This window comes from Alnus glutinosa, chromosome 11 (assembly GCF_958979055.1).
Source record: "Alnus glutinosa chromosome 11, dhAlnGlut1.1, whole genome shotgun sequence".
In the NCBI taxonomy this organism is placed as follows: domain Eukaryota; kingdom Viridiplantae; phylum Streptophyta; class Magnoliopsida; order Fagales; family Betulaceae; genus Alnus; species Alnus glutinosa.
Genome location: NC_084896.1, coordinates 1,858,153 through 1,883,371, shown reverse-complemented (window position 1 = coordinate 1,883,371; position 25,219 = coordinate 1,858,153). Strand labels below are relative to the sequence as shown.

The 25,219-nt window shown below is 34.3% G+C and overlaps 2 protein-coding genes across 4 annotated transcripts; one reads left to right on the top strand and one right to left on the bottom strand.

Moving 5' to 3' along the window:
• Positions 1–7,478: 7,478 nt before the first annotated feature.
• LOC133881722 (kinesin-like protein KIN-7D, mitochondrial) lies at positions 7,479–20,405 on the top strand. 2 transcript variants are annotated; one of them, XM_062320734.1, is made up of 25 exons: positions 7,479–8,087; positions 8,223–8,320; positions 8,458–8,547; positions 8,800–8,852; positions 9,644–9,709; positions 10,248–10,301; positions 10,620–10,679; positions 10,773–10,851; positions 10,982–11,049; positions 12,196–12,252; positions 12,346–12,450; positions 12,813–12,917; positions 13,192–13,299; positions 13,401–13,532; positions 13,646–13,828; positions 14,310–14,522; positions 15,684–15,824; positions 16,357–16,476; positions 16,607–16,657; positions 16,872–16,919; positions 17,119–17,265; positions 17,720–18,454; positions 18,949–19,078; positions 19,175–19,289; positions 20,059–20,405. In XM_062320734.1, exons 1-24 carry the CDS (start codon positions 7,744–7,746, stop codon positions 19,258–19,260), a joined length of 3,273 nt encoding a protein of 1,090 aa, XP_062176718.1. In that variant the 5' UTR covers positions 7,479–7,743; the 3' UTR covers positions 19,261–19,289; positions 20,059–20,405. The 2 variants fall into 2 exon arrangements, with proteins under 2 accessions (XP_062176718.1, XP_062176717.1); XM_062320733.1 differs by having other exon boundaries at positions 14,307–14,522.
• A 2,250-nt stretch (positions 20,406–22,655) lies between these two features.
• On the bottom strand, positions 22,656–24,715 carry LOC133882765 (B-box zinc finger protein 20-like). 2 transcript variants are annotated; one of them, XM_062321979.1, is made up of 3 exons: positions 24,195–24,715; positions 23,198–23,632; positions 22,656–23,087 (listed from the first exon to the last, which is right to left on the bottom strand). In XM_062321979.1, the coding sequence occupies exons 1-3, from the start codon at positions 24,378–24,380 to the stop codon at positions 22,806–22,808; spliced, it is 903 nt and encodes a 300-aa protein (XP_062177963.1). In that variant the 5' UTR covers positions 24,381–24,715; the 3' UTR covers positions 22,656–22,805. The 2 variants fall into 2 exon arrangements, with proteins under 2 accessions (XP_062177963.1, XP_062177964.1); XM_062321980.1 differs by having other exon boundaries at positions 23,198–23,745; positions 24,195–24,333.
• Between the last annotated feature and the right edge of the window lie 504 nt (positions 24,716–25,219).

Here is a 25,219-nt window from a genome sequence, read left to right as displayed (position 1 = left end):
TCGCCTCTTCACTTGAACAAATAAGCCCCACAAGAGTTCGATCTCCCATATTTGTTGCCTGCCTGGTTGGATTGTTAATAAATTGTTAAGCATCTGAATCCATTCTATATATCGCTAGTAATACCCACCGAACAAATGTAATCTTAGATGTCATTCAAATAAGAGGTAGAACTATGATTCTATGTGTTGGTGGGGGTCAAAACTCGTTTGGGAGAGGTAGAAATTAACTTTTGGGCAAGTTCATACGAAAATATTAACATTGTTAAATGAATTTGATCATAAGACTTTGAGGGCCAGAAATATAAAATTTCAAACAAATAAAATAAGGAAATCATGGCCCCCAAGGCACAAAGTAGGTCCACCCTTGATTAGTAAACCAAACCGGCCTTTATCAATGATTATTAGTTTTGAATAGCTAACATTTATTGATGCTAGTCTAACAAGGTTATACGAAAGATTTGAAATTTGCTGACGTGTAAGAAAGATGGAAAATGGAACATTCACCAAACCCAAATATGCCCACTTCATTTGATGCTTCTTGCTCTATAGTGTAGCCTTTGAGTGATCTTAAATCGTAGATAATGTGCAATCTCAGGGAGGAGAAGACAAGGACTCTTTTTTGATTAATTAAATGAATAATAACGGGTTAAGTATTGACTCTGGTGGTAAATATGATAAGAATTAAAGACCAGGACTGTTTTTGGTTAATTAAATAAATAATAACGGACTAAGTATTGACTATAGTTGTAAATAAGATAAGAAAGGTATCAATGCTTGTTGATATGCTACTCTAGGCCCAAATTGCAGTCTTGATGGCCACGAGAGCCGACATGCCATTTGCTTAGATAGAGTGTTTGGTTCGAATAATATTTTACTTTTTTTAAAAAAAATTATATTTTATTTAATTTTTTTAAATTTTATCTCACAAAGTCAAATATCGTAATTCGAATTCAACACCCAAATAGTTAAGTGCGCAATTTGGCATGACACCTTTTAATGGTTGCACCCTGATAGCAAGGAAAGGATTTGGCGCCACAATCGACCAAGGTCGAATCCTAAGTTATCAACGAACGATATCTGGCCAAAGGCATTCCTCGCTATGAGACATATATGGTTTGACGTCACGTACACACCTCAATAGATTATAGAGCCATACCTTATTAGAGAATAATACTTGGCCAAAATCATGCATCGTTCACAAGCACTTCACATAAGAGGGAGCACTTAACCTATTACCTACATAGACACGCACTATCTGCCTCGACTCTCTTTGAACTCTTATTTTTTCATAAATAAATTCTTTAACCACTATTGCTAAATTAAGCATCAAAGTCTCTTTGAACTCTTAGGTTAACCATGCAATCAAATGCATCATTACTTCTGTTCTCTTAATTAATTATAATAGAATTGGATTGGATTATTTATATTGAATTTGAAGAAATTTTAACTTGTGTTTGGAAATTGGAATACATGATTTGAGTTGAATCGGAATAAAAATAAATTAAAAAAATGTGATTTACTTTGTAGATACTAGATAACCATCAAGGGTAAGCCGTCTGATCAATTCTGATTGATAATTAACAAAAAAAAAAAAAAAAAATCTAACCAAAAAAGAAAAAAGATTATTGGTCATTACCAAAAAGTTAGGGTGATAATTGATAATTGATTGTTCATTGAAACTTGCGTAAGCGACAGCTGATTATTCGCAATAATTTTGTGTGATCAATGTGTTGTGACTATTGACTATCATTACCGGCGACCCTAAAGTGATCGTAACAGTGATATCCATCGCACATCGACAAGAAACTCAAGTTTTCCCTCATCATTATTCATGACAATATTACATCTTTATGATTGTTGTTACTATGTTTAAAACATCCAACAGGATAAAATATACCTAGTCCTAACTCCTAAGATCATGTCACAGGCCGTACTCAAGAAAGTTAACCAGAATTAATTATGGACTTGAGTGTAAGCGTGATAGCAGGGGTCCTAATATCACTTTTTACCTCAGTAAGCACCATCGAGTACTGATTAGTGCCATAAATATGCTAGGGCATATCTTAATTAATATCATTGTTTTTTTTTTTTTTTTTTTTTTATTCAAATAAATTATCTTCTTATTGAAAAAACTCAATTGAGCTAAAACTAAATACGATGAGATAGAATGTTTCCTACAAACAATATCATAAATTATTGGAGGAATGTACTTCAACCAAATTGAATCAATGGCCTGAGTAACAACCTTTTTTGCTAGGCAGTGAGTTGCTTCATTTCCATAATTCCATCCCTCTTAACATGTACCACCTTAAAAGAATGCAAGGAAAGCATAACTTTGCTGGTATCATCCACAATATGCCCATATATATCTTAATATCATTGTTAGGTTCCGTATGTGTTGCGATTAGATTAAAAAAAGTTTTATACTGACAATAATTTCGACACGAATTCAATATAAAACTAGAAAGTTAAGGTTAAAAGGTTTGACTTATTTAATTAAATAAGTCCGATTAGAGTTAACTTGTATAATTTATACTCATGTCTCTATACGACTCGAACCTGATACGTGACATTTAAAGATGGTATTTTTATATGACTTGCAAACTCGAGACGAATTCAACACAAAATTAACTAATAATGATTAAAGAATCTGACCAATTTAATTAAATAAATCAAATTATAAATCTAAAAATTATTATAAATTTATCATCCTTAATACGAGCCACAATCTAGAACACTTTGTTTCATAGAACATATAGAAAATGGGAGATAGGAGTGAAGATAATAATGGTAGGAAATAAGTAAGAAATTGATATTTTTTTCCATTTTATGGATTTAAAAGGAGGGATATAAAAGTAAAAAAGATGAACAAGTGGTTAAAGTGTCTCACATCGACAAGATTAACTTGATCTGTGCACTTTATAAGCAATAGACACCCCTCTTCTCTCAATGTGTATTTTGAAAGTGAGTTAGGCCCATGGACTTTTACATAGTATCAGAGCGGGTCTCTTGCGATGATGGACATTTCTCTCCCGTATGTTGAACACGTGTATGACCAAAGTTGCCACATGTGAGGGGGCGTGTTAAAGTGTCACACGTCGACAAGACTAACTTGACCTGGACACTTTATAAGCCATGAATAACCTTCCTTTCTTAATACGTCTTTCGAGAGTGAGTTAGGCTAATGGACTTTTACACAAGTATCTTATACAAAAGATGAATAATTTTTTTTAAAAAAAAAAAAAAAGTTGAAAACTTCCCTTTAGTGAAGTATAAAATATTTAATTAAAATATAAGATAAATTACAACAAAAAAAAAAGGTTTGAACTCAATACATTATTTTGATATTATATTAAATTATCACTTATTAATATATATATATATATATATATATATATATATATATATATATATATATATATATATATATATATATATATATATAATCAATAATTTATTTATTTAATATTCTAACAAAACATAATCAATGACAACTTCATTTCTTGCTCTGATTTTTTTTTTTAAGTTGCTCCGAAAAAAATTATTTTGTCTTATCCAATGATTATACGTGCATATTAATTGTTTCCCACCTGATAGACGACACATTCACATGCACGAGCAATACTAAATTCACGAGGGGTAGATAGGGGAGTTGGTCCATCTATCAACGCTCACTCTGCCACTCAGTCACCTCTCCAGGTCGCGTATCCACCAGCGTGTCCCGGTGCGCAATGCACCCACGTCCCACGGTCCACGGAGGATGCAAAAGACGAAACTGGCCCCACGGGACGTCAAGACGTCTTACGACGTCGTTGGCAGTGGTAGCTCTACCCCTGCCTGAGGTTTTCAAAAAAAAAAAAATTAAATTTTATCCTTAAATTTGATTATTTTTTCAGTTTTGGCTCTCAAATCTTAAATCTAGATCCACCCTTGGTCGTTGGTCATATCATCTCTCAACTATTTCTTACGTGTAAAGCCCCTAAAAGTAATCCATCACATGGGATGATGGGGATGGTATCTCCCACATCCCCACCGTCCGTTGACAGACATATATGAATCTCAAGCCTGCGCGTGTCTCACCCATTTTCTATGGTTTGAAATTGTAGCAAATTAGCTAAATTGAGTAAATTCATGATAACCTGTTAATTATTCGTTTACCTGCTTCATAATTTACCTGCTTCATAATTTATACTTTAATAAGATTCACATGTTCAATATGGTCAACTATAAAAACGTAAGTTGGATGGGAAAATGACTTCTTTAATCTTTTTAATAATGAGAATGACCATTATTGTACATGGTCCATGGTCCATGGTCCATGGAGGCTGCGACAATACAACTTGATTTGGCTTGTAGCTTGCAATTAATGGTATATTAGAATCCTATACATTGATTTTATACTGAAGTTTTTGTTTTTGCTTTTGATGTTGTTGTTTTTGTTTTTTTTTATCTAGTTAATAATTAATCAATGCATTATTTGTCAACATATAAATATAATGGTTATGTCAATTTCAAATTCAATATGTTTTTTTTTTAATTAAATAATACATCCCTTCTTCACTTCCATGAGCAAAATTGAATTTATATACTCAATAGCACATTACATTTTTAAAGATGGGATTTGAGAAACAAATTATCAACTCAATTTGAAATAAATTTATATCCTTTAAAGTTTATGTCTTTGCATATCGCTAAAGGAGTATTTGCTACAGAGCAAATAACCACTTTCATTTTCCACTAGATCAAATGTGAATACGAAGGCTTTTGGTAAAAAATAAATGGAGATCAATTATGAATATATTTTTCTTTTCTCAATAAAGAAAATAAAGGAGTATTATCATTGTTTTTGGTTCTTTAGTAAAAAAAAAAAAAAAAAAAGTGGTGGAGCAACGGCGAAGGAACTGTAGATGACGGTTGGCGGTGGCAATGAATATATATAAATATATATATATATATATATATATATATATATATATATATATATATATATACATAGTTAAAAAAAAAAAAGGGTGAAGTGGTTCAATGACCCCTTCATAATTCGTAGGAGTGGTTGAACCACTTTTTACAACCATAATTGAGATTTCACATTTTTTTATTATTAAAAATGAATAATTTTACCAACTAATTTTTTATTTCACAATTATTTTATAATATTGACGTGACAGTTTAATTAATTATTTAATAAGTTATTGTTTTAAAAAATAAATTCAAAGGCTAGTTGGGACTGTCACACTAATATTGTGAAATACTTATGAAATAAAAATGTAGTATATAACATTAATTTTTAAAAATGGGTAAAAAATATTATAAAAATTGAAAAATCGTTGAAATTAACTGTATAAATTAAGAATCCATAGAATGATTTGATAAGACTTAAAATTTAGAATAATGATGTTAGGCCGGATTGCCTTATACCCGACTCATTGACCAGTTAAGGGTTACACGGGCTAGAGAATACAACAACAAGAAAGCCTCCAATAAAAGCATGCCACATGGTTGCAACTACGATAAATTGGTTATAAAAGACAGAGAGCCCCAGGTGAAAATGAGACCTTTTCTCGTAAATACCTTATTTTACTCTCTCAAATTATTCTTCGAAGTTATACTTACTTAAGTCAAAGTTATCTCTCACCGGTTCGTTCCGACAAATTCTAATGCCGAAATTATATTTTTTTACTTGTAATTTAGATCGATTTCTCGGCACCGATCAGCTGTTCTAACGAGTGTAATAGCTGTCCAGAAGTTTGTGCGTTTTGCCATTTAATAACAAATTTATAATTTATAATTTTTTTTTTTTAAAAAAAAAAAAACTGAGATTTTGGAAGGGAGAACGTGTGACCCAGAAGTAGTTGGACAGATCAGTTATTTTGCAACGTGCCATCGTCTCAGCGAGTACTGACAACACCACTTTTCCCACATGACGCTCCTCCACTCGTCCACACAGACACAGATTCCCATTTCTTCTATAAATTTCAAACAATTTCCCAACATTCTACCACTTTACAGCACTCCCCATCATTCACACTACGGATGTCGCGTTTGTTTAGTTTAGCCGTTTAGCCGTTTAGGGCATGTTTGGGTGGCATATTGTGTTTTAGAATTTAAATTTTATTAAGATTTTATTTTATTTTATTTATTTATTTTAATTTTATCTTAAATTTTATAAACCATCCAAATATAATTTTAAAAAAAATAAATTTTCTCTATATTCGTAATTTTAAATTTTTGTAAAAAAATCACATACCCAAACGAGCATTTTAAAAAGAAAGATATATATATATATATTGACGTAATTGTTCATGTTGTATTTATATGGACTTGGACATACCGGGATTGCTTATTCCAGATGAGGATTCTTATTCCTCTACATTTCAAACGAATCGAAGTAAGTTATTTTATGGTTAAAGTTTTATTTTAATATATTGAACAGTGTATATAATGTTGCATTATTTAAAATTTTTAAATGAATAACAACATAATTACCACATGACGTCACGTATATCTTTTGATTTGTAAAATAAAATATTGACCATAAAATAACTCATATTCATTTCAATTTATTCTTGCTCATTTGTGGGGGAGATGACATAGTATAAAATATAAATAAAGGGTCAAACCTAATTTTTAGAGTCGAAAAACACATTTATTTAACTTAATACAAAATTTAAAAAGAAAGTTTGAAACCCAAGGGGAGTCATGGCCCTAGTTTGTATGTAGTTTCATCCTTGCACGTAGACTATCAAATTTTTTTACTTAATTTTCTACTCATATTGCGCGGTGTGGGATGCCACGTGAATTTTTAAGAAAGTTATGATAAAAACTTAAATATCCCAAACTTTTTTTTTTGAAAAATTAGTAACTTCAAAACAAAATTAATGAAAATGTAATTATTCAAAATGTAGTCAATTATTTAATAAAATATGCAATTTGAAAAGTATAACATCTTAAACTACCATTAAAATAATGGGTTTTAAAAAAAATAAACAATTTTTTTTTTTGTTTAAAAATGCTCTGTTAAATAGGACATTTTTTTTTTCTTTTAAAATTTTGTTTAAAAATAGACGTTTAACGTTTAAAAAACTGCGGGGCCAAAGTGCACTTGTCATTCTAGCACAGCGCGTAGAAACGGACTTACCACCGGAGAGAGAGTAAAACTTCAAGCTAAGCATAATAAAATTACCCAACCTACATTTTGTCGTATATTAACCCTATTCAATTTGTCCGGACCGGCGGGCACTGTTATTCCCGCTCAAATTCACGTTTATTTTTCAAAGCTCACTCGTGCGCGAGGCGGTTCCACCAAATTTAAACCCCCCCACTCGTCCACGTCATCCCTACAGTAAAACAAAATTTAAAATTTTTAACAGTAACTAGACCTAAACCAAAATGAAAACAAAGCTCAAGCTTAAACTTAATCAATAAACCAACGCTTCCAGTTCTCTCTCTCTCTCTGCAACTCTTTGTCTTAAAGAAGACGAAACACCTCTCTCTCTCTCTCTCTCTCTCTCTCTCTCTCTCTCTCTCTCCCAGTGAGAAATAGCTAAAGCGTCGAAGCGAATAGAAAAAGAAGAAGGCAATGTTCTTTGCTTTTGATTCCAAAGCCATGTGAGCTATCTGACACATTCGCTTCATTCTTCTACTTCTTCTACTTCTGCTGCTGCTGCTGCTGCTGCTGCTGCTGCTTTTTTGTATTGCTTTTGTGTTTCTTTGCGCGAATCACCGACTCAGTGATTCGAAGCAATGGCCTCGTCCTCGCGAGCGAGGAGCAGCTCGCCATTCTCGTACCGCAAGCCATCGACGCCGTACGCGTCGTCAACGTCGTCGTCTTCATCCTTCATGAACGGACGTATCGTGCCGCGTTCGTGTTCGTCCTCTGCGGCGTCGTTTTTCAACTCGGGCGGTGGACTCGGGTCCCGATCCATGACCCCGAGTCGGAGCCGCTCGGATTCAATGCACTGCGGTCCACGGGGGTACAGTAGTCCCTCGCCGGTCGGGTTCGCAGCGGAGGAGTTAATTGCCGATCCGGTCGATGTGCCGAAGTCCGGGGATAGCATTTCGGTGACGATTCGGTTCAGGCCGTTGAGGTAATGGTAGATCTGAGCGTATTGCATCAGATCCGTTGGCTTTTCAATTTGAGCAAATGAGATCGTTTGGTTTCAAGGGTTGTGATTTTTGGCGATTTGATTGATATAGTTTGATTTTGAGACATGTGGTTGCAGTGAGAGGGAGTACCAGAGAGGGGACGAGATCGCGTGGTACGCGGACGGGGATAAGCTTGTGAGGAACGAGTATAATCCAGCTACGGCTTATGCGTTTGGTATTGATTTTCTTGGATTTGGCGATTTGGAATTTGAAGTTTTAAGCTAATTGGTGCAATGCAAATGTGGATTAATGTGCTTAAATTGAATTTGAATTTAATGTAGGAATTTGTGGGTTTTAATTTTGGATTGGCAGATAGGGTTTTTGGACCACATACGGCTTCGGAGGAAGTGTATGAAGTAGCGGCTAATCCTGTAGTCAAGGCTGCCATGGAAGGCGTTAATGGTATGTAATACTTTTAAGCTAATTGACTGTTTTATTTATAAGCAAAAATGGAATTTGGTATTGAAACATTTGAATGATTTTAGTGAACAGCTGCTGAAAATGAGTGGTGACTCAGTTTTAGTTCAAAGACTAAAATTGACTGAATTGAAGTGGGTGTTTCTTAATTGAATCAAATTGTTTGCCGCAACAGTTAATGGTACTAATTGGGAACGGAAAATTGCTCATGTTAAACGTTGTGTTCTGACAATGCAGGAACCGTTTTTGCCTATGGTGTTACAAGTAGTGGGAAGACACACACTATGCATGTAAGTGTCATTATTTATCATAACGAACTGCTTTAATTTTTAGCTGTCTCAACTCTATTTGTTGACCAATCTTGTTGAGTAAAATTCTGCTTGTGACTGACGGGTTAAGTTGATAATGTTTAATCATTTGTCTTTGGGTTCCTGTTTATCTATCAATTTCAAATTTCCTTGGCTGGGTAATGGGGGAAAAATTTGCAAATTAAATGATTGCTTGTGATTTTACTCGGTGATGATTTGTTGGAATTGCGTTGTAGGAATAATATTATGAAAATTGAATCATTGTATGTGCCAATGTTTCAATTCCCTTGAGTTTTTTTGCAGAGGAATGTTAACCATCAAGATAGCCGATATTAATCCCTGCCGGTATTCCTTTGATGGATTCGTATAAGTCTAAGTTAGGGCAGCTATTGGGGATCTATATGCTGCATGGGAGGATGGGGGGTAGGTTTTTAGGTCTGAATATTGCTTAAAAAGAAAGAAAATTACAAAAAAAAGAAAAAGGGGTCGGAATATGCTTTGTTGAAGTACGTCGGAATGTCATGCTTAGCATTTCTGATCTTGTGGTGATGTTGTAATTCCGCAGTATGCTCCTACCATAAGACATTGTGTTGAAGTCACTTTGATTTTAGTAGTTTTTAACTTATGTTTTCACTCTTTTGGATTTTCAGTGTACCCATTCTCAAATGGTACCACGCAAGAAATGCTAATATTCATTTTTTTTTTTTTTTTTTTAAATTTTAAATTTTTTTATATTTTTATTTTGTAACATTTCTGTTATATAATTTGTACAGGGAGATCATCATGCTCCAGGTGTTATACCACTGGCTATAAAAGACGTTTTCAGCATTATCCAAGATGTAAGTGTTCTTAACAATCGGAAGAATTATTTTTTCTTTTTTCTTTTTTTCCCTGCTTTTACCCAAGTTCTCTTGTTATCATTGCTTTTAATAGGGCACTTTCCCCTTTCACGGATTGGTTTTTTGAATATCTTCCTTAAAATATAGGTTCATTTAGTGATGTGCATTATATTTCAGCATTACACTTTGAAGTACAACATAATTAACTGAAAGATGGTGTTCTACAAGTTATCCTCAGGAGAAGCCCCATTCCTAATAACATAGGAATTATAATTGGAATAAGATATTCGTATATTGGACTTCACAGTTTTACTTTATTTGAAGAATTGAAATTGTAGGTACTTGTTATTGAGAATACTGTTTAATTAGTTTGTCCCCACTTTTCTTTTGATGTGTTGTTTTATCATTGTAGCCACTCGCAGTGTCATTGTATTATTAGTTTCATTATTCATAAATCTGACTTCTCCTTTTCTGTCATAATTCCTATTTTTTTTTTAAAAAAAAATCTTTGTAACTGACCATCACACTCTATTTTCAGACTCCAGGAAGAGAGTTCTTACTCCGTGTGTCATATCTTGAAATCTATAATGAGGTGAGTAGTATAATGATGATTTCCCAGTTTTGCCATGGGATGTCATTTGACTTTTGAGGTTTAAAATTGCGTAGTGCTTTGAGTCCAAATATGTTTATTTTATGTTGGATCTATGTTATTTCGTTCAGCCATCACTTTGCAAAGTTTTGTGGTTATAATTTTTTATCAATGGAGCGTGTTTCTTTGTATCTTTTTAAGTGTAGGGGTTTCTCACTTGGAAACAATTATCATCATTTGCGTGGAGTTATCTGTTTGAAAAATGATTTTCTTACTTAAACGTTATTTGATATATGGTGCTATTTGTGCGTCTGATATCAGGTGATAAATGACTTGCTTGATCCAACAGGTCAGAATTTGCGTGTTAGAGAAGATGCACAGGTTTCTCGCTTATCCTTTCTTAAAGTTCTTATTTCTTATTCATTATTTTGCGAAATATTATATGTTGGTCTCATCTGTGTATTACTTTTTCAGGGAACCTATGTTGAGGGTATAAAGGAAGAAGTTGTATTGTCTCCTGGGCATGCACTTTCTTTTATTGCTGCCGGGGAAGGTGCTTATACCAATTACCCCTATTATATTCATTGATTTTTCCTTCATTTTTTATTTATTTATCTTTTGTGTTACGTGAGTGACTGGTTAATGTTTTCTTTGACCTTTCAATTGGTGCGTGGTAATGGCAGAGCATCGTCACGTTGGATCAAATAATTTCAATCTGTTTAGTAGCCGAAGTCACACCATATTTACACTGGTAAACATTCTATTAATTTCTATATGTAGACAACTGCCGTCTGTTGCTTCATCAGTGTTGATGTCAACTTAACAGGAATTAGTTGCTACTTTTATTATCTATTTCTTACATTGAATTTTAGTATTTCATTTTTCTATTGATAAGTCAGACTCTCACTTAGTGGGTCTGGAACCTACTACCACGCCCTTCACCTCATTCTTGTGGGGAAAGAGGGTGTTAGTTGAACTAAAGATTATTGACAAATTTAGTATTTAATGTTGTTTTTTGAAATGTTAAAGGATTAACTTGTTCACACTATCACTTATGCCTGCACAAACGCTGCCACACATACATTAATTCATATTCTTTGTCAATATCCTGAAGTTCAAATTTTATTTATTTATTTAATTAAATGAATGAATGAATGAATTTTTGGTGTTTTTGTAAGAGTACTAACAGCAGATTCTCTTAAACTTTTCTTCAATTTAGGGAAATAAACTACTTTTTACTTCTCTATTTAAATGCATTCCACAATAGATTCCCTTATCATTTCCTTATACCATTTAAATATTCTTTAAATTAATTGCTTAGAGAAAGAGAGCAAAGATAAATTATTTAAGTATTGTTTCAAATAAATGCTAGAGGAATGAGAGATGAAAGAGAAAGTTTTTTATATTAAAATAATGTTAAGGGAACCGCATTTGCTTCCTTAGATCTAGGATACAAATTTTGGATTCTTTTGTGTTTCCTTAGTTTAGGGAATAACAAGAGAATCTGATTCAAGAAATTTTTAAGGAGTTTTCCCTACATCTAGGGAAGGGAATGAGATTTAGAGAAGCTGTTGTGGGTGCTCTAAGCATCCTGACTATTACTCATGTGGAATTGAAAGAGTACTAGCAGCTTTAAACCTAGAGGTTACTATAGGTTCTTGTATATAAATGTCACAATTACTTTTCCTTCCCCAAGATGACCCATTCAGCCCAAATATGAGATAATAGGGATGCCTTGTGTAAAAATGATTTCCTTCTTCATACATTGGTTTGAAAACTTGGAGGGTAATCCTTTGGCATTATTAACGATAGCTTGCATCACTTTGATTTGTTAATAGACTTGATTCAGAAGATTCAATTATTGCTTTCTTTCTCTAACTCATCGATGCATTTGCAGATGATTGAAAGTAGCGCCCATGGTGATGAATACGATGGAGTGATCTTTTCTCAGCTTGTATGATTAAAATCATTTGTCATCCCACGTAAATAAAATGTTATTCTTAAGTACATGGTTTGGCTCACTGGTTGGTTTATCTCTTTTTCCTAGAATTTGATTGATCTAGCCGGATCTGAGAGCTCGAAAACTGAAACAACTGGGCTGCGGAGGAAGGAAGGATCTTACATAAACAAAAGCCTTCTCACCCTTGGAACGGTAGGTGCCCTGCAGTTTTTTTAGATGTTTTAAAATATTGCTTAAACTTATTCTTAGTATTTATTTCTGTTTAGTCCATTAAATGCATAAATTGCAGTATCTATTTCCCCATATATCAAAACCATGCCAATCCTTGATACACATGCCTTCAACCATTTAAGAATACTGTTGCTGATAGGTTTATATTTTCTAGCTCACCTAAACAACTAATACATATACTTGTAGGTGTGAGTGCAAAAAGAAGTATGCAATTTTGACTTTTAGCTGAGAGGAAGTTTGCACTTGTTCTGATGTAAACGTTTCTCTGTGTATGCATCTTTAGTTTAAGTTTTTTGACTTGATTGTATGGTTGCAATTTGAAGGTTATTGGAAAACTGAGTGAGGGGAAGGCATCTCATGTTCCTTATCGAGATTCTAAGCTTACCCGCCTTTTGCAATCTTCACTGAGTGGGCATGGACATGTCTCTGTAAGTTTGAGATGCAATGTTATGGTATTTGATGTACAACAACTTTTGCAATTTTAACTGTTTGCCGGAAACTTACATATACAAGTCTTTTGGGATGGTGTTTAACACCATTATATGAGTTGAACTGTGTTAGACATATTTCATTATTTCCTATTAGATGCCTTTCAGAAAACTATGTATAAACTGACCATGGAATTCACATTGTCAACCACTTCCCCTGAATCATTATGTATGACACTAATAGAACCTTTTCTACAAATATATATGTTCCCAGCTTATATGCACAGTAACTCCTGCATCAAGCAACATGGAAGAAACTCATAATACCTTGAAGTTTGCAAGCAGGGCAAAGCGAGTGGAAATCTATGCCTCACGTAACAGGGTGTGTTGCCACTTTATTGTGATTTAGAAGAATTTAATGGCAATCTCCAGTAATAAACAATTCAAGCTCACTCTTAACTGTTTTTGAAAACAATATTCTAGATTATCGATGAAAAATCTTTGATTAAGAAGTATCAAAGAGAAATTTCAAGCCTCAAACAAGAACTTGATCATCTAAGGAACGGGGTGCTTGCTGGTGTCAATCATGAGGAGCTTTTGACCTTAAAGCAAAAGGTTTCCTTCCTACCCCTTCTCCCTAATCATATGAATTTTATACGATGTGGCACTTGCCAAATATGATCTTATGACTAATATTTACTAGCCATTTTCTATTCTTGATTGACTAGTTGGAAGAAGGTCAAGTGAAAATGCAATCAAGACTGGAGGAAGAAGAGGAAGCCAAGGCTGCTCTAATGAGTAGAATCCAGAGACTAACCAAGCTCATACTTGTCTCTTCAAAGAATACCATTCCTGGATGTTTGAGTGATATTTCCAGTCATCAAACGAGGCACTCTGTTGGTGAGGATGACGTGAGTTCCTTCTCTCTCTCTCAATATTACTCATGTAAACTAAGGCACGTTTTTTTATTTTTTATTTTGCTTGTATGTTCAGTGTTCTTGTCTTTCCAATCTAAGCTTTTGAAATAGTTTGTTCAAATCAATGTTAATAATGTTTGTTTCTATCAGAAAAGAAGCCACTTGAATTTCTTGTATTGAAAATTTGGCAAGTAATTTTTAACGTTTTGCTTCAATTTTTCCTGTAATAAATCGAGTTTATGTTATCAAGTGCTTAGTTGCTCAAATTAGCCTAGTAGAGATATAAACTTTTCTCACGTTTTCTTTTACAGGCTTTGTTATTTGTGTGGTTGTGTTCCTTCCAGAATAGTAGTTCCCACCACCCCCTTTAAAAAGAATTATGTTGTCTGTTGCACTACATATTTTGTAGTTCTTGTTTTCCAGCATGAAAACATGAATCCAGTGCTCGTTCTTAATGTCTATTCTTTCTTAGAAGTTTGATGCTTTGCGAGAGGGTTCTGTGCTTCAAGAAGGTGAAAATCAGAAGGATTCTGTGTCATCTGTCTCCGCAGTGTCAGTCGATGCACCTTATGATTTTAAACACAGGAGATCTTCTAGCAAGTGGAATGAAGAACTCTCACCATCTGGCAGTACGATTACTGAATCAAATCAAGCGGGTGAACTTATCAGTTGTTCAAAACTGCCAACGGTATGTTCTACTCTGTTTTGTTTTATTTCATTGTTTTGTTATCTATATAGAACATAAAGCATATAATTTTGTTGATATAAATTATTTTTACCATGTGCATATAGTGTTCTCCCTTCTACACTGATGCAAGATGGGCCCATGGGTCCATGCCATCTGTTTTTTTAGGGCCGAAATTTGGCAACCTATTTGTCATCGTGGCAGGGTTTAGACTTTTAGGTTGGAATTTAGAAGGCATTTTTCCCCCTTTTCTTTTGCTTCTTTTTTTGGCTATCTTAAAATAGAGTAATGCTACATATTATCCCCTTGTCCTTCTTTTGTCCCCCTAAAATTGATGTGGCTCTTAAAATCACCATTGAATTTATGATAGATCATTATTGAATTTTGATCCAATGGTAATTTTAAGAGTCACATCAATTTTAAGGGGACAAAAAGAAGACAAATGGATGATATGTAGCATTATTCGTAGCATTACCCTATGTGCCATGGGTTTGGACTTTGGAATCGCACTCTTTTTTGTTTTGCCCTCTTTTATGTCAAACATACTGTATATTGGCCTTTGGAAGAATTGTTGAGCTGGACAGGAAAAGATTTGTTGTAATGGGCAAAACTAGTTTCTCCAGAACTCCTGGAGAGATGATTTTCCTTGACATCTTGGTGTTGAGACTGCTGAATTCCTTTATACTTTGGTGGTGACAATTTATTTGATCGATGGAAGTCTTCTACATCCTTTTCCATTTCTTTCCTATTTCTTCTCCACTCTTTCTAGTTACTTCTGTTGAGGAAACTTCATTAAAGTTCTCCCCTTTGGTGAATACCCTATCACAAATTTTAACTCTCCCTCTCTCTCACGCACAGTTTCCAGAAGAGCTCAAACTTTCCTTCTTCCTTTGCTTCTGTCAGTTTCAATTATCAAACCAGGAAATCTTAGGTCCTTTGCCCAAATTTTTCTAAAGTTTTTGGGATCGACAGTTTCCCATGGATTCTACCTCATGATGAAAAAACATATTTTTGTAAATGATAATTGGTTTAGTAATTTATTATTTCTGGGGTTTATGTCGTCTATGCTTGGTTTGATGATAGGTATTTATTTCATATTTGTGTTGATTTTTATCTTATTTGAAGTTACTATATGAAGATGTCTGCTTAATGTTTGGGATTTAGGGAGGGATGACAATGTCAGATCATATGGACCTTCTTGTTGAGCAAGTCAAGATGCTTGCCGGGGAAATTGCATTTGGCACCAGCACTCTTAAGCGTTTGGTAGAGATGTCCGTAAATGACCCTGATAGCTCAAAAACTCAGGTATATCTTTCTTGTACTCCGTCTTAGATCCACGCTGCATCTTACTGCAATTAAGTTGGTTAAAAAGAGCTATTGAATGTTTTCAAAAATTTATGGCAGCAAACAATTTATAGTCCGTTTGTTGCCTTGCTCTCTTGGCATTCTGGCATAAGAGCTTCATTCTTTGTATGCTATCAAGAAAATTTTGCACTTTGCAATGATTATTATGTTCTCCAATTCATCCTACCTTGATATTTTGGCTGTCAAGTGAATCTTCGTTTACCTTAAATTTGAGTTGGCTTGACTTATCCCATATGTTATAGTTTGTTTAGTTTCATGATTTCCCAGCAGTTGTGTTATTTAACGGCCAGAAAGCTGCCTGGTTTGCTTTGATTCTTTATTTTTGCCTTAACATAGACATTGTTAGACCGTCTAGAAGTTAATTACTGAAAGAAAAATGTAATCTATTCAAATTCTTTGTATTTTCACGTCTAGGAGCATCTTTGTTTCCCCAAAGGCCATGATAAAGTTTTGTGCTTTTTATTTTATATAGATTCAAAACTTGGAACGTGAGATCCAAGAAAAGAGGAGGCAAATGAGGGTCTTAGAGCAGCGTATCATTGAGAGTGGTGAGGCTTCAATTGCTAATGCATCATTGGTTGAAATGCAGCAGGTATGTCTCAAATCTTTTCATCCTTAAGGTTATGGTTGTCCTCTCAAATGCTCTTTTATTTATATGGTTATTTGTTATGTTATTGCTAGCAGATAGTTAATTACATCTGATTCCTTTTGTGTTGTGACAGACGGTTATGAGATTGATGACCCAGTGTAATGAGAAGGGTTTTGAGCTGGAGGTTAGTATGTATGGAACTATTTAGGGTGTTTGAGGACATCGAGTAATGCAGTTTCATTCTGAAACTTGTTTAAAGCTCATTTATATAGTGTCAGTTTTTGTTCATCCGATATATTCTAATGGCATAAATAGGATATAATAAAGCATGCATGCTATTCCATGTTTATCACTTAATTTAAAATGATTATTTTTTTAATTTATTATTGATTCTGCAGATAAAATCAGCAGATAATCGTATCCTCCAGGAGCAGCTGCAGAACAAGGTCAGGATGTCACTCTTTGTTTCTCTTAGTTATTTTAGTTGATTTATTTTCATTTCATTCCAATCTATTGCAGCTTTACATTCCTTTACTTGAACATGCTATTAAGCCCTTTAGTCAATAGAGATGTTGACTGCACTCACTCTTTTTCCTCCTTGTATAAAGCTCAAGCTATTGAACTTTATTATCTGGTAATTTTCAGTGTACAGAGAACAAGGAATTGCAGGAAAAAGTGAATATCCTTGAGCAGCGTTTGGTCTCAGTCACTGGTGATAAATCGTCAATCTCTTCGGAACAGTCTGTATCTGAAGAATATACTGATGAGTTGAAAAAGAAAATACAGACTCAGGTGATTACTTGTTATTTCTCGCTTTTGGATCATAATAGCTTAATGGATTAAAAAGTCTTGGCTGTTTATGGGTTGGCATCTATTAAGTATTCTGCCGTAATTGAAGTCACACTCGTATGTATCGGTTTGTTTTCCGTGGTTCATATATAGTTTCATGTGGTAGTAGTCTTTGCTGCTATATGACTTGTCTGGTTCATGGTAAATTCTTTCTTTTTTTTTCCCACTAATTTATAGTATAAATATTATCAATTAATGGAGTGACTTGAAATTTCAGTTACTTCTCGATTTTATGCCAAACTTACTGGTTGATAATAGGAATATTCTATGAGATTGGTTTATGCAAAATATATTACATGACTGTCTATGTATTAATGCACATTTTTTGTGTTCATTCTACATTTTAGTGAGTGCTTGCACTTGTGGAACTCATTGTTTCCTTTGTTCGTTTGGACAGGAGATTGAGAATGAGAAACTTAAGCTGGAGCATGTTCAGCTTTCAGAGGAGAACAGTGGATTACGTGTGCAGAATCAGAAATTGGCTGAAGAAGCTTCTTATGCAAAAGAACTGGCCGCTGCTGCTGCCGTTGAGCTAAAGAATTTGGCTGGTGAAGTGACGAAGCTCTCAATACAAAATGCAAAAGTAGAAAAAGAGTTGTTGGCTGCTCGAGACTTGGCCCATTCTAGAAGCACTGCTTTGCAAACTGTGAATGGTGTCAACCGCAAGTTCAATGATGGAACAAGAGCTGGAAGGAAAGGGAGGCTACCTGGCCGTGCTAATGAAATTTATGGAGTGGATGATTTCGAGTCATGGAATCTTGTTCCAGATGATTTAAAGATGGAACTGCAGGCAAGGAAACAGAGGGAGGCAGCACTTGAGGCTGCCTTAGGTGAAAAGGAATTCATTGAAGATGAGTATAGGAAAAAGGTTGAAGAGGGGAAGAAAAGGGAGGAGGCTCTGGAAAATGATTTGGCGAACATGTGGGTGCTTGTTGCTAAGTTGAAGAAAGAGGGGGGAGCTACCCCTGAGTTGAGCACTGATGAGAGGCATAGTGAAGGAACAGAATATATTAATGATCCAAAAACAAATGAAATTGAAACCAATACTGTCCTCAAAGAGAGACAAGTTTTGGATGTTTCAAAACCAGCTGATGAAATTTCTAAGGAAGAACCCCTAGTTGTTCGCCTGAAGGTAACGTTGTACTCTACTTTTATCTGCTGACATTGTTGTACTAAACTTCTTCATCCCCTTAAAATTGAACTCGGAAATTCTATGTTTGAAAATCAAGAGTGTGGTATAGTTTGTTTATTATACAGAATACCGTGCCACCTGAAATACTTCTCTCATGCAAAGTCATTGCATCCCCTCATATGCTAGGCTTATTAACTTTTAGCATGGAAACAATAAATAATTATCAATTTATCATACTGGTCAACAAATATTCCAAGTAATAGCTTCTAATGAAAATTAGAGGTTGATGAAACCTTCTGAGGTTATTTCCGGAACATTTGGAGAATATCTTTTTGTCTTCCATTATCTAGAGCAGCCTGTCGAAGTAGAATCTGCTTGAGCTACAAAGATATTTTAATTGTCTTGAAAAGGGGTGCTTTGAGTGATAATTTTCCTTAAAGATTTATTGCCTTGGTGGGATGCTTATATTCTGGATCCTTTTTTTATGCTTTCAGGCACGAATGCAAGAGATGAAGGAAAAGGAGTTGAAGCATCAAGGAAATGGAGATGCCAATTCCCATATTTGTAAAGTATGTTTTGAATCACCAACTGCAGCAATTCTTCTCCCCTGCCGCCACTTTTGTTGTAAGTGAATTCATACCTCCCCGAGTCCCCCCACTCTCCCCCCTGGCTTCATGCTTGTCAGTTTTCATTATAACCTCTATTGCACCGTTTTTGCAGTGTGTAAATCTTGTTCGCTAGCTTGTTCTGAGTGTCCACTTTGTCGCACAAAGATTGCGGATAGACTTTTTGCATTTACTTCATGACATACTGCTTTTTAAACCTCCAAATGAAGGTAACGCAAATTTGTTCTGTTTTTATTTAAAATCCGGATAAGTGGATCAATTGAATTAAATATGATTTTCATGGAACCTTTTCCTTTTATTGATTAGCTTAAAGATATCAGATTTCAGTTACACAAATAACGGATAAGTAATTAGTTTTCTTGAAATTTGTCTCCATGAAATGGCTTAGATTTTTTGTTCAAATTAGTTTCTTTAAATGTTCAAGTAAATCTTCACTTAACCCTTCTAAACTACCAAGCATTTTTCAATGTCCTCCCTAAACTTTAAAAATTTGCAATATGAGGTTCTGATTTTTCAACCCCGTTCGCCTCTTGTTGTTTATTTATTTTTATTAACTTAAGCAGATAGCATGTAAAATGTCAGTTCTACCTCATAAAATTTCTATAAATACAATTATGCTCTTAATTAAAAAAAAAAATAAAATAAAAAAAATGACTACCACTGCCATGTTCTTCATTTTTTTTTAAAAATATATATATATATATATATATATATATATATTTGTTATTTTTGTTTTCTCCATTAGGATTTTACCGTTAAATCGTAAAATTCTAATGGAGGGGGGTAATTGAAAAGGTCTAAAAGATTAAAACCTCACATTGCAAAATTTTAAGGTTTATGGGAACATTAAAAAATGCTTGTTAGTTTAGAAGGTAAGCTGATAAGTGAAGTTTCTCCAAATATTAACTTGGTTTTAACACACACACACATATATATATATTTTCTTGTTTTAATCTATATTCTATGTTCTATTTGCAGGTTTGTCATCACTTTATATGCTTTGCTATTTTCCGTGCAAATACGGTGCGATTCTTTTATTAGTTTGCCTGTTTGTAACTATCCAAAAGGTATATGCATATTTTCTTTTTATATTGGTTCTCTAAAGGCTGTAAAATAAGAGGGAAACAGTTGAAAAGAAAGACAAAAGCGAGATAAGAACGGTAAAATTTGAAGTTTCAGATGCAGGATCTTGCTTGGTTTTTCAGCAAGTAACGCAATGTTGTTATCTGTCTAAACTCATTACCTTGTATATATAAACAATGTTAGCTTCCATAAGGAAGCCTTTTTTTTCCCCTTGCAATGGCAAACTGTGTAGTATTTGCTTATTTTGGTTTCAAATCGTTAATGCACTAAAAAGATGGATTCATGGGTATGGGTGATATGAGTGAAGTTGGTTAGAGACAAAACTATTTTCTCAGCCTCAACAGTTTTATGGCAATTGGTGAAGGACGTTTATGTGAGTGACCTTTGGAGGCTTCAAATGGACACGGTATCACGTAGTGATAAAATATTAATTGAATGTTAGATTCATTATTTTTTTTGTCAATTTAAATTTTTGAGATAATATGTTATTTGCCAAATTGCCCTGGTATAAGTTTTCAGTTTAAATTTTGACTTTATAGTTTATCCTTTTACATGTTAAGAGTTTATTTATATTTACTATTTTTTTATTAATTTTAAGTTTTTGGGATTTGGATTCTCAGCAAATGTATGTCTTTATGGGATTTACATGCTCAAACAGATGAATTTACAATCCAAAACATGTTTGGGCAAGTGAACTATATATTAATTTTTTTTTTTTATATTTATTATCTAAATTGTTAGCAATTCGAGTAATCAAACAGTTGATCTTTATCCACCCTACAATAGGGGATGGGGGTGACTCTAGCTTATTGTGACACTACTTTTGAGTATCAAGAAGAGACATGATACACATATCCTTTGTACATTTTATTTACATTTTTTTTTAATTGACACGTGGGTTTCATAAGGTCAAATGCGAGATGTAATACGTTTATAACTTTTGTATAATTTTAATAATTTTTTTTTTTTAAAAAAAAAAAATCATTGGATATGTAGGAAAACAGATCAAAATTGTTAGTTTGAAAAAGAATTATACAAAAGTTGTAAACGTATCATATCTTTTCAGATGTATTGGATGTACACCAAGTGTACACTCAATTGATGTATAAATAATATATCTCTTTTAAATTAATCACATGAGTTCTAAAGATCAAATGATTAATTAAAAAAATAAAAAAAAAAAAGTGCATAAGAGATATAAAAAGATGATTTCTGCCAACAAAATCGGTGGACCAGTGCGAGCATTAATATCGTCAGAGAAATCTAGGATATGGATGCTCTTACCTTTGAAAAGTAATTAAGTCGGATACTGACCGAGCCACCTAACTCCACCACTTCAGGATGGCTTTGGGTTTGAAACTTAGGTATGGATGTATGGAGTCGGACCCACCCAACCCAACAGAAATTTTGCGAACTGAGAGGTGAGAAGCAGGAATCATTTTCCATAGGGTTGGTAAAGGCCGAAGGGTTTCCAGAGGATGGATGGGGGCAAAAAGATATTCTCTGACAGCGTCGTCTCACCATTTCCATAGGTTGTTGATGTGTTCAGTTGGCACATGCACGCCCGTAGGACACCTTTGTGCTCTTATCATCTTGTGCTTTGATGTTGATGGCACAGGGAGCATCTATTAAGAGCTTTTGTACTTTCCCTCCAACACAGTCCACGCGACTATCACAAGGTCCTTCACCTTTCTTCTCCTTCTTTATGTCTTTCTTCTTCTTCTTCTTCTTCTTCTTCTTTTTTTTTTTTTTTTTTTTTTTTCCAATTTTGTACAAATACTTATCCCTTCATGATTTTTGTCTAGTCAAATAGCTTTTCAAATTACTGATTTTTTTTTTTGTCTGATTTGGATCTCTAGCAAATGTGAGAATTTTTATAGAACTCATATGCCCAAATGTAGATAGGTTGCCGAAATCTACTCTGACAGATAGGTTTTATGTGAGCTCTCTCACATTTATTGTCCCATTTGACAATTCTGATAGTAAAAGCCGAGAATCTCTACCATTCTTTGTCTCCAAGTGTAAAGATGTAGATGTCTTTATCATAAGGCCATGTTTGTTAATGCTTTGTAGAAGGTGCTTTTTAATTTTTTTTGTTTGAAAAATGTGTTATGGTGTGACATAAATGAAAAAATAGATTTGAAATGTTTTGGGTTTTGGGTTTTTTTTTTTTTTTTTTTGTTAATATTTTTGTTTTAAAAAAAGAAAACAAAAAGGTGATGAAAAAAGTTTTATCAAACAAAGAAATTTTGAAAAAGATCTTGTTATAAATTGCATCCTATATAACATTTCTCATTTTAAAAAAAAATGGTGCTTTTAGTCTTTAGGAGGTGTTGTTTATAAGTGTTATTAGACAGTCCACTTGATTGCAGCAGTTGTGTACTTCCCATGGAAAGTGACAATCCTTATCATTTTGTTCTTACCCATGAAGGAAAGCATCTAGCTTTTTCTCTTCACGTTGACTATAGGCATTCTAAACTTGCAATGTAAAATGATGAAAATACTTTTATTCACATCATTAAAAACACAATCCAAGGGAAGAACAGCAAAACCATTAACAAAAAAACACACAAAATGGGTGATATACAGAGCACAAACAGATTGAACAAGAATTGGCTAAAAGAAACTTCTAATGCAAAATTCTACCCAAAATGTCTGGATTTCTTGAGAGATGGAGGGCTGATTTGAGGCACTGTAAAACCGTCATCACTCCATTTCCGGCTGTTCATTTTCACATTAGCTGCCTCTGCTGATGATTCGTTAAATCCATTCAGAAAATGAGTCTGGGTAAGACACAGAGGAAATACAGGGGGTTGATCAGGTGAAACTTGAGGAACCCAGATTGCCAAATCTTCTGCTGAAAAAGAACTCATGCTTCTTTCAAGATCTTGGTCATCCACAAATGGGAGAGAATGATCATAGGTCTACACCAATCAAATAACTAAAATGATCAGTAATAAAAACTTGATGCTTTTGAATATATATAAAAGGTTAAGAAACTATGGAAAAGAACAAGGGGTGCAGTACTGCATACCTTACAGAAACCATTGGTAGCAATTGAAGGCTCAAGAAAGTCTTCAACGCCCCAACCCGGCAATGTTTCCATCAAATACTCTGATATGCTGCTGGTTGAAATAGAAACCGTATCGCTAATCCGATTTTCTTCAACCGTGTAAGTTGGTGTTATTACTTCCTTAGGATGTGTTTTTGGTCTCTTTATTGATGGACGGGAGCTTCTAATCTCAGTACTATCGATCTTTACATCACAGCCATTAGAGGATGATGAAGCTGGGTACAAAGAAGAAGAAGAAGAAGAAGAAGAAGAAGAAGAAGAAGCATGGAGCTTAACACCTGTGAGAAGAAACCTGTTGTGTTTCTGGGTATGTTCATTGGCTTTGTGGATTGGAACATCACATTCTCCACAAAATATGGCTCTATCTTCTTTGCAGAAAACAAAGGCTCGCCTCTCCTGAAAGACAACCAATACCATCAATTCCTCCTATCTTTTTTTGTTAGACACCGTGCAAAGCGTCTTCTTCACACGGGTCGGATAAAGCTCGAACTTTCGTCTGTTGGTGTGGCCTTAGACATGATACAATCAATTTCATTAGCTAGTCTTTCTTTCTTTCTTTTTTTAAAATTTATGAATGAGAGTAAAAGACAACTAAAGAACAACCCAACTAAAGAATCCAACAAAAAGAGTAAAAGAGGAAAAAACATGGTACAAAATCAAACTAAAATCTCATCTAAATTCCAAATCCTACAGATGATGATAACATTTTCTTTTGTGGCCTAAAACTTATTTTTAGAGAGAATCTTAATTCTAATCTCCCGTAGTCCCATACAATTTATTTGAGCAATTGCTCTTCAGTTTTGAGATGATTAATTAGCATTATAACGGACAGTATTATGATTTCTCCAAAAGGTTGTAAACAACAGATATAGCCAAACACCAACCGGCAAAGAAAAAGTCTTTTGTTTCTTTTGTTAGTGAATAGGAAAAGGATTGAGGAATGAGCAGTAAGTAGTACCTGACAGATATCGCAGAGAGGGGCTTCTTTGAAGGATGGATGGCGCAAAGAGAAGCGTGTGTGTTGGCTGGCGAGCTTGTTTGCGTGGTGGATGCTGTGATCACAGCCATCGCAAAGAGCGGCTTCATCGGCAGGACAGAATACATTGGCCTGTTCTTTGTCACAGACGTCGCACTGGATCTTCATTCTCTTTCTACCAACAACTCTTCTTCTTTCTCTGTACAGATCGACCTCTTCCACTGATAAGGTAGGTGAAATAATATACCGTAGAAAGAGACGAAGTGTGATGGGCAATCGAGCATTAAGAAGACAGGATATATGCCATCTCTCTCTCTCTCTCTCTCTCTCTCTCTCTCTCTCTCTCTCTCTCTCTCTCTCTTGTATATCTCTTTCTTTGAGTAAAGAGAGGCAGCAACTTGGCAATCTGGGCTATAATTCTATGGCTAAAGCCACCAATCTCCCTCTGAGCATGTCTGAAGAGGGAGGGATGGCAAGCAATTTATCTGACTATTTAGTCTATTTTATTCCCAGCCTCTCTCTCTCTCTCTCTCTCTCTCTCTCTCTCTCCAAACTGAATAATATAATAAAAGTTTTATTGGAGTGGAGGTGGTTGATTTATTTGCGTTACCTTTGCTGGGATGGGCCGGCTCTTATTATATTATTATCACTTATCTGGAATCTGGTAGGATGTTCAGAAGTCAATTTTAGTTTGATTATTTTCTTGATAAAATGCATTAATAGGAGATAATAATTTCTTTAATTTTGCATTTTCTTTTTACGTGCATGCCGTCGCAGATTGAATTTTGATTAATTTTTACATGCAGTCTTACATGGACGGATTTGGGGACCAAATAGGCCACGACCCTTCCCTCAGTTTAAGAAAAAGAAAAAAAAAAAAAAAATTAGCCTACTAGTTCTTACTAATAATTTTATTTTATTTTTAATTTTTTTTTAATCCTCGATCTAATTCTTGTTCATAAGAGCTTTTCACTCCATTTCTGTAATCTTATTACCAAACTGAAGGG

Bases quoted from the DNA above. Each gene is read 5' to 3' on its own strand.
- LOC133882765 (XM_062321979.1), bottom strand. From the start codon at position 24,380: ATGAAGATCCAGTGCGACGTCTGTGACAAAGAACAGGCCAATGTATTC. The intron at 23,633-24,194 runs GTACTACTTACT...GTTGTCTTTCAG, and splicing joins CTCTCTGCGATATCTGTCAG to GAGAGGCGAGCCTTTGTTTT. The intron at 23,088-23,197 runs GTATGCAGTACT...TGATTGGTGTAG, and splicing joins CTACCAATGGTTTCTGTAAG to ACCTATGATCATTCTCTCCC.
- LOC133881722 (XM_062320733.1), top strand. From the start codon at position 7,744: ATGGCCTCGTCCTCGCGAGCGAGGAGCAGCTCGCCATTCTCGTACCGC. The intron at 8,548-8,799 runs GTATGTAATACT...CTGACAATGCAG, and splicing joins TGCCATGGAAGGCGTTAATG to GAACCGTTTTTGCCTATGGT. The intron at 16,477-16,606 runs GTATGTCTCAAA...GTGTTGTGACAG, and splicing joins CATTGGTTGAAATGCAGCAG to ACGGTTATGAGATTGATGAC.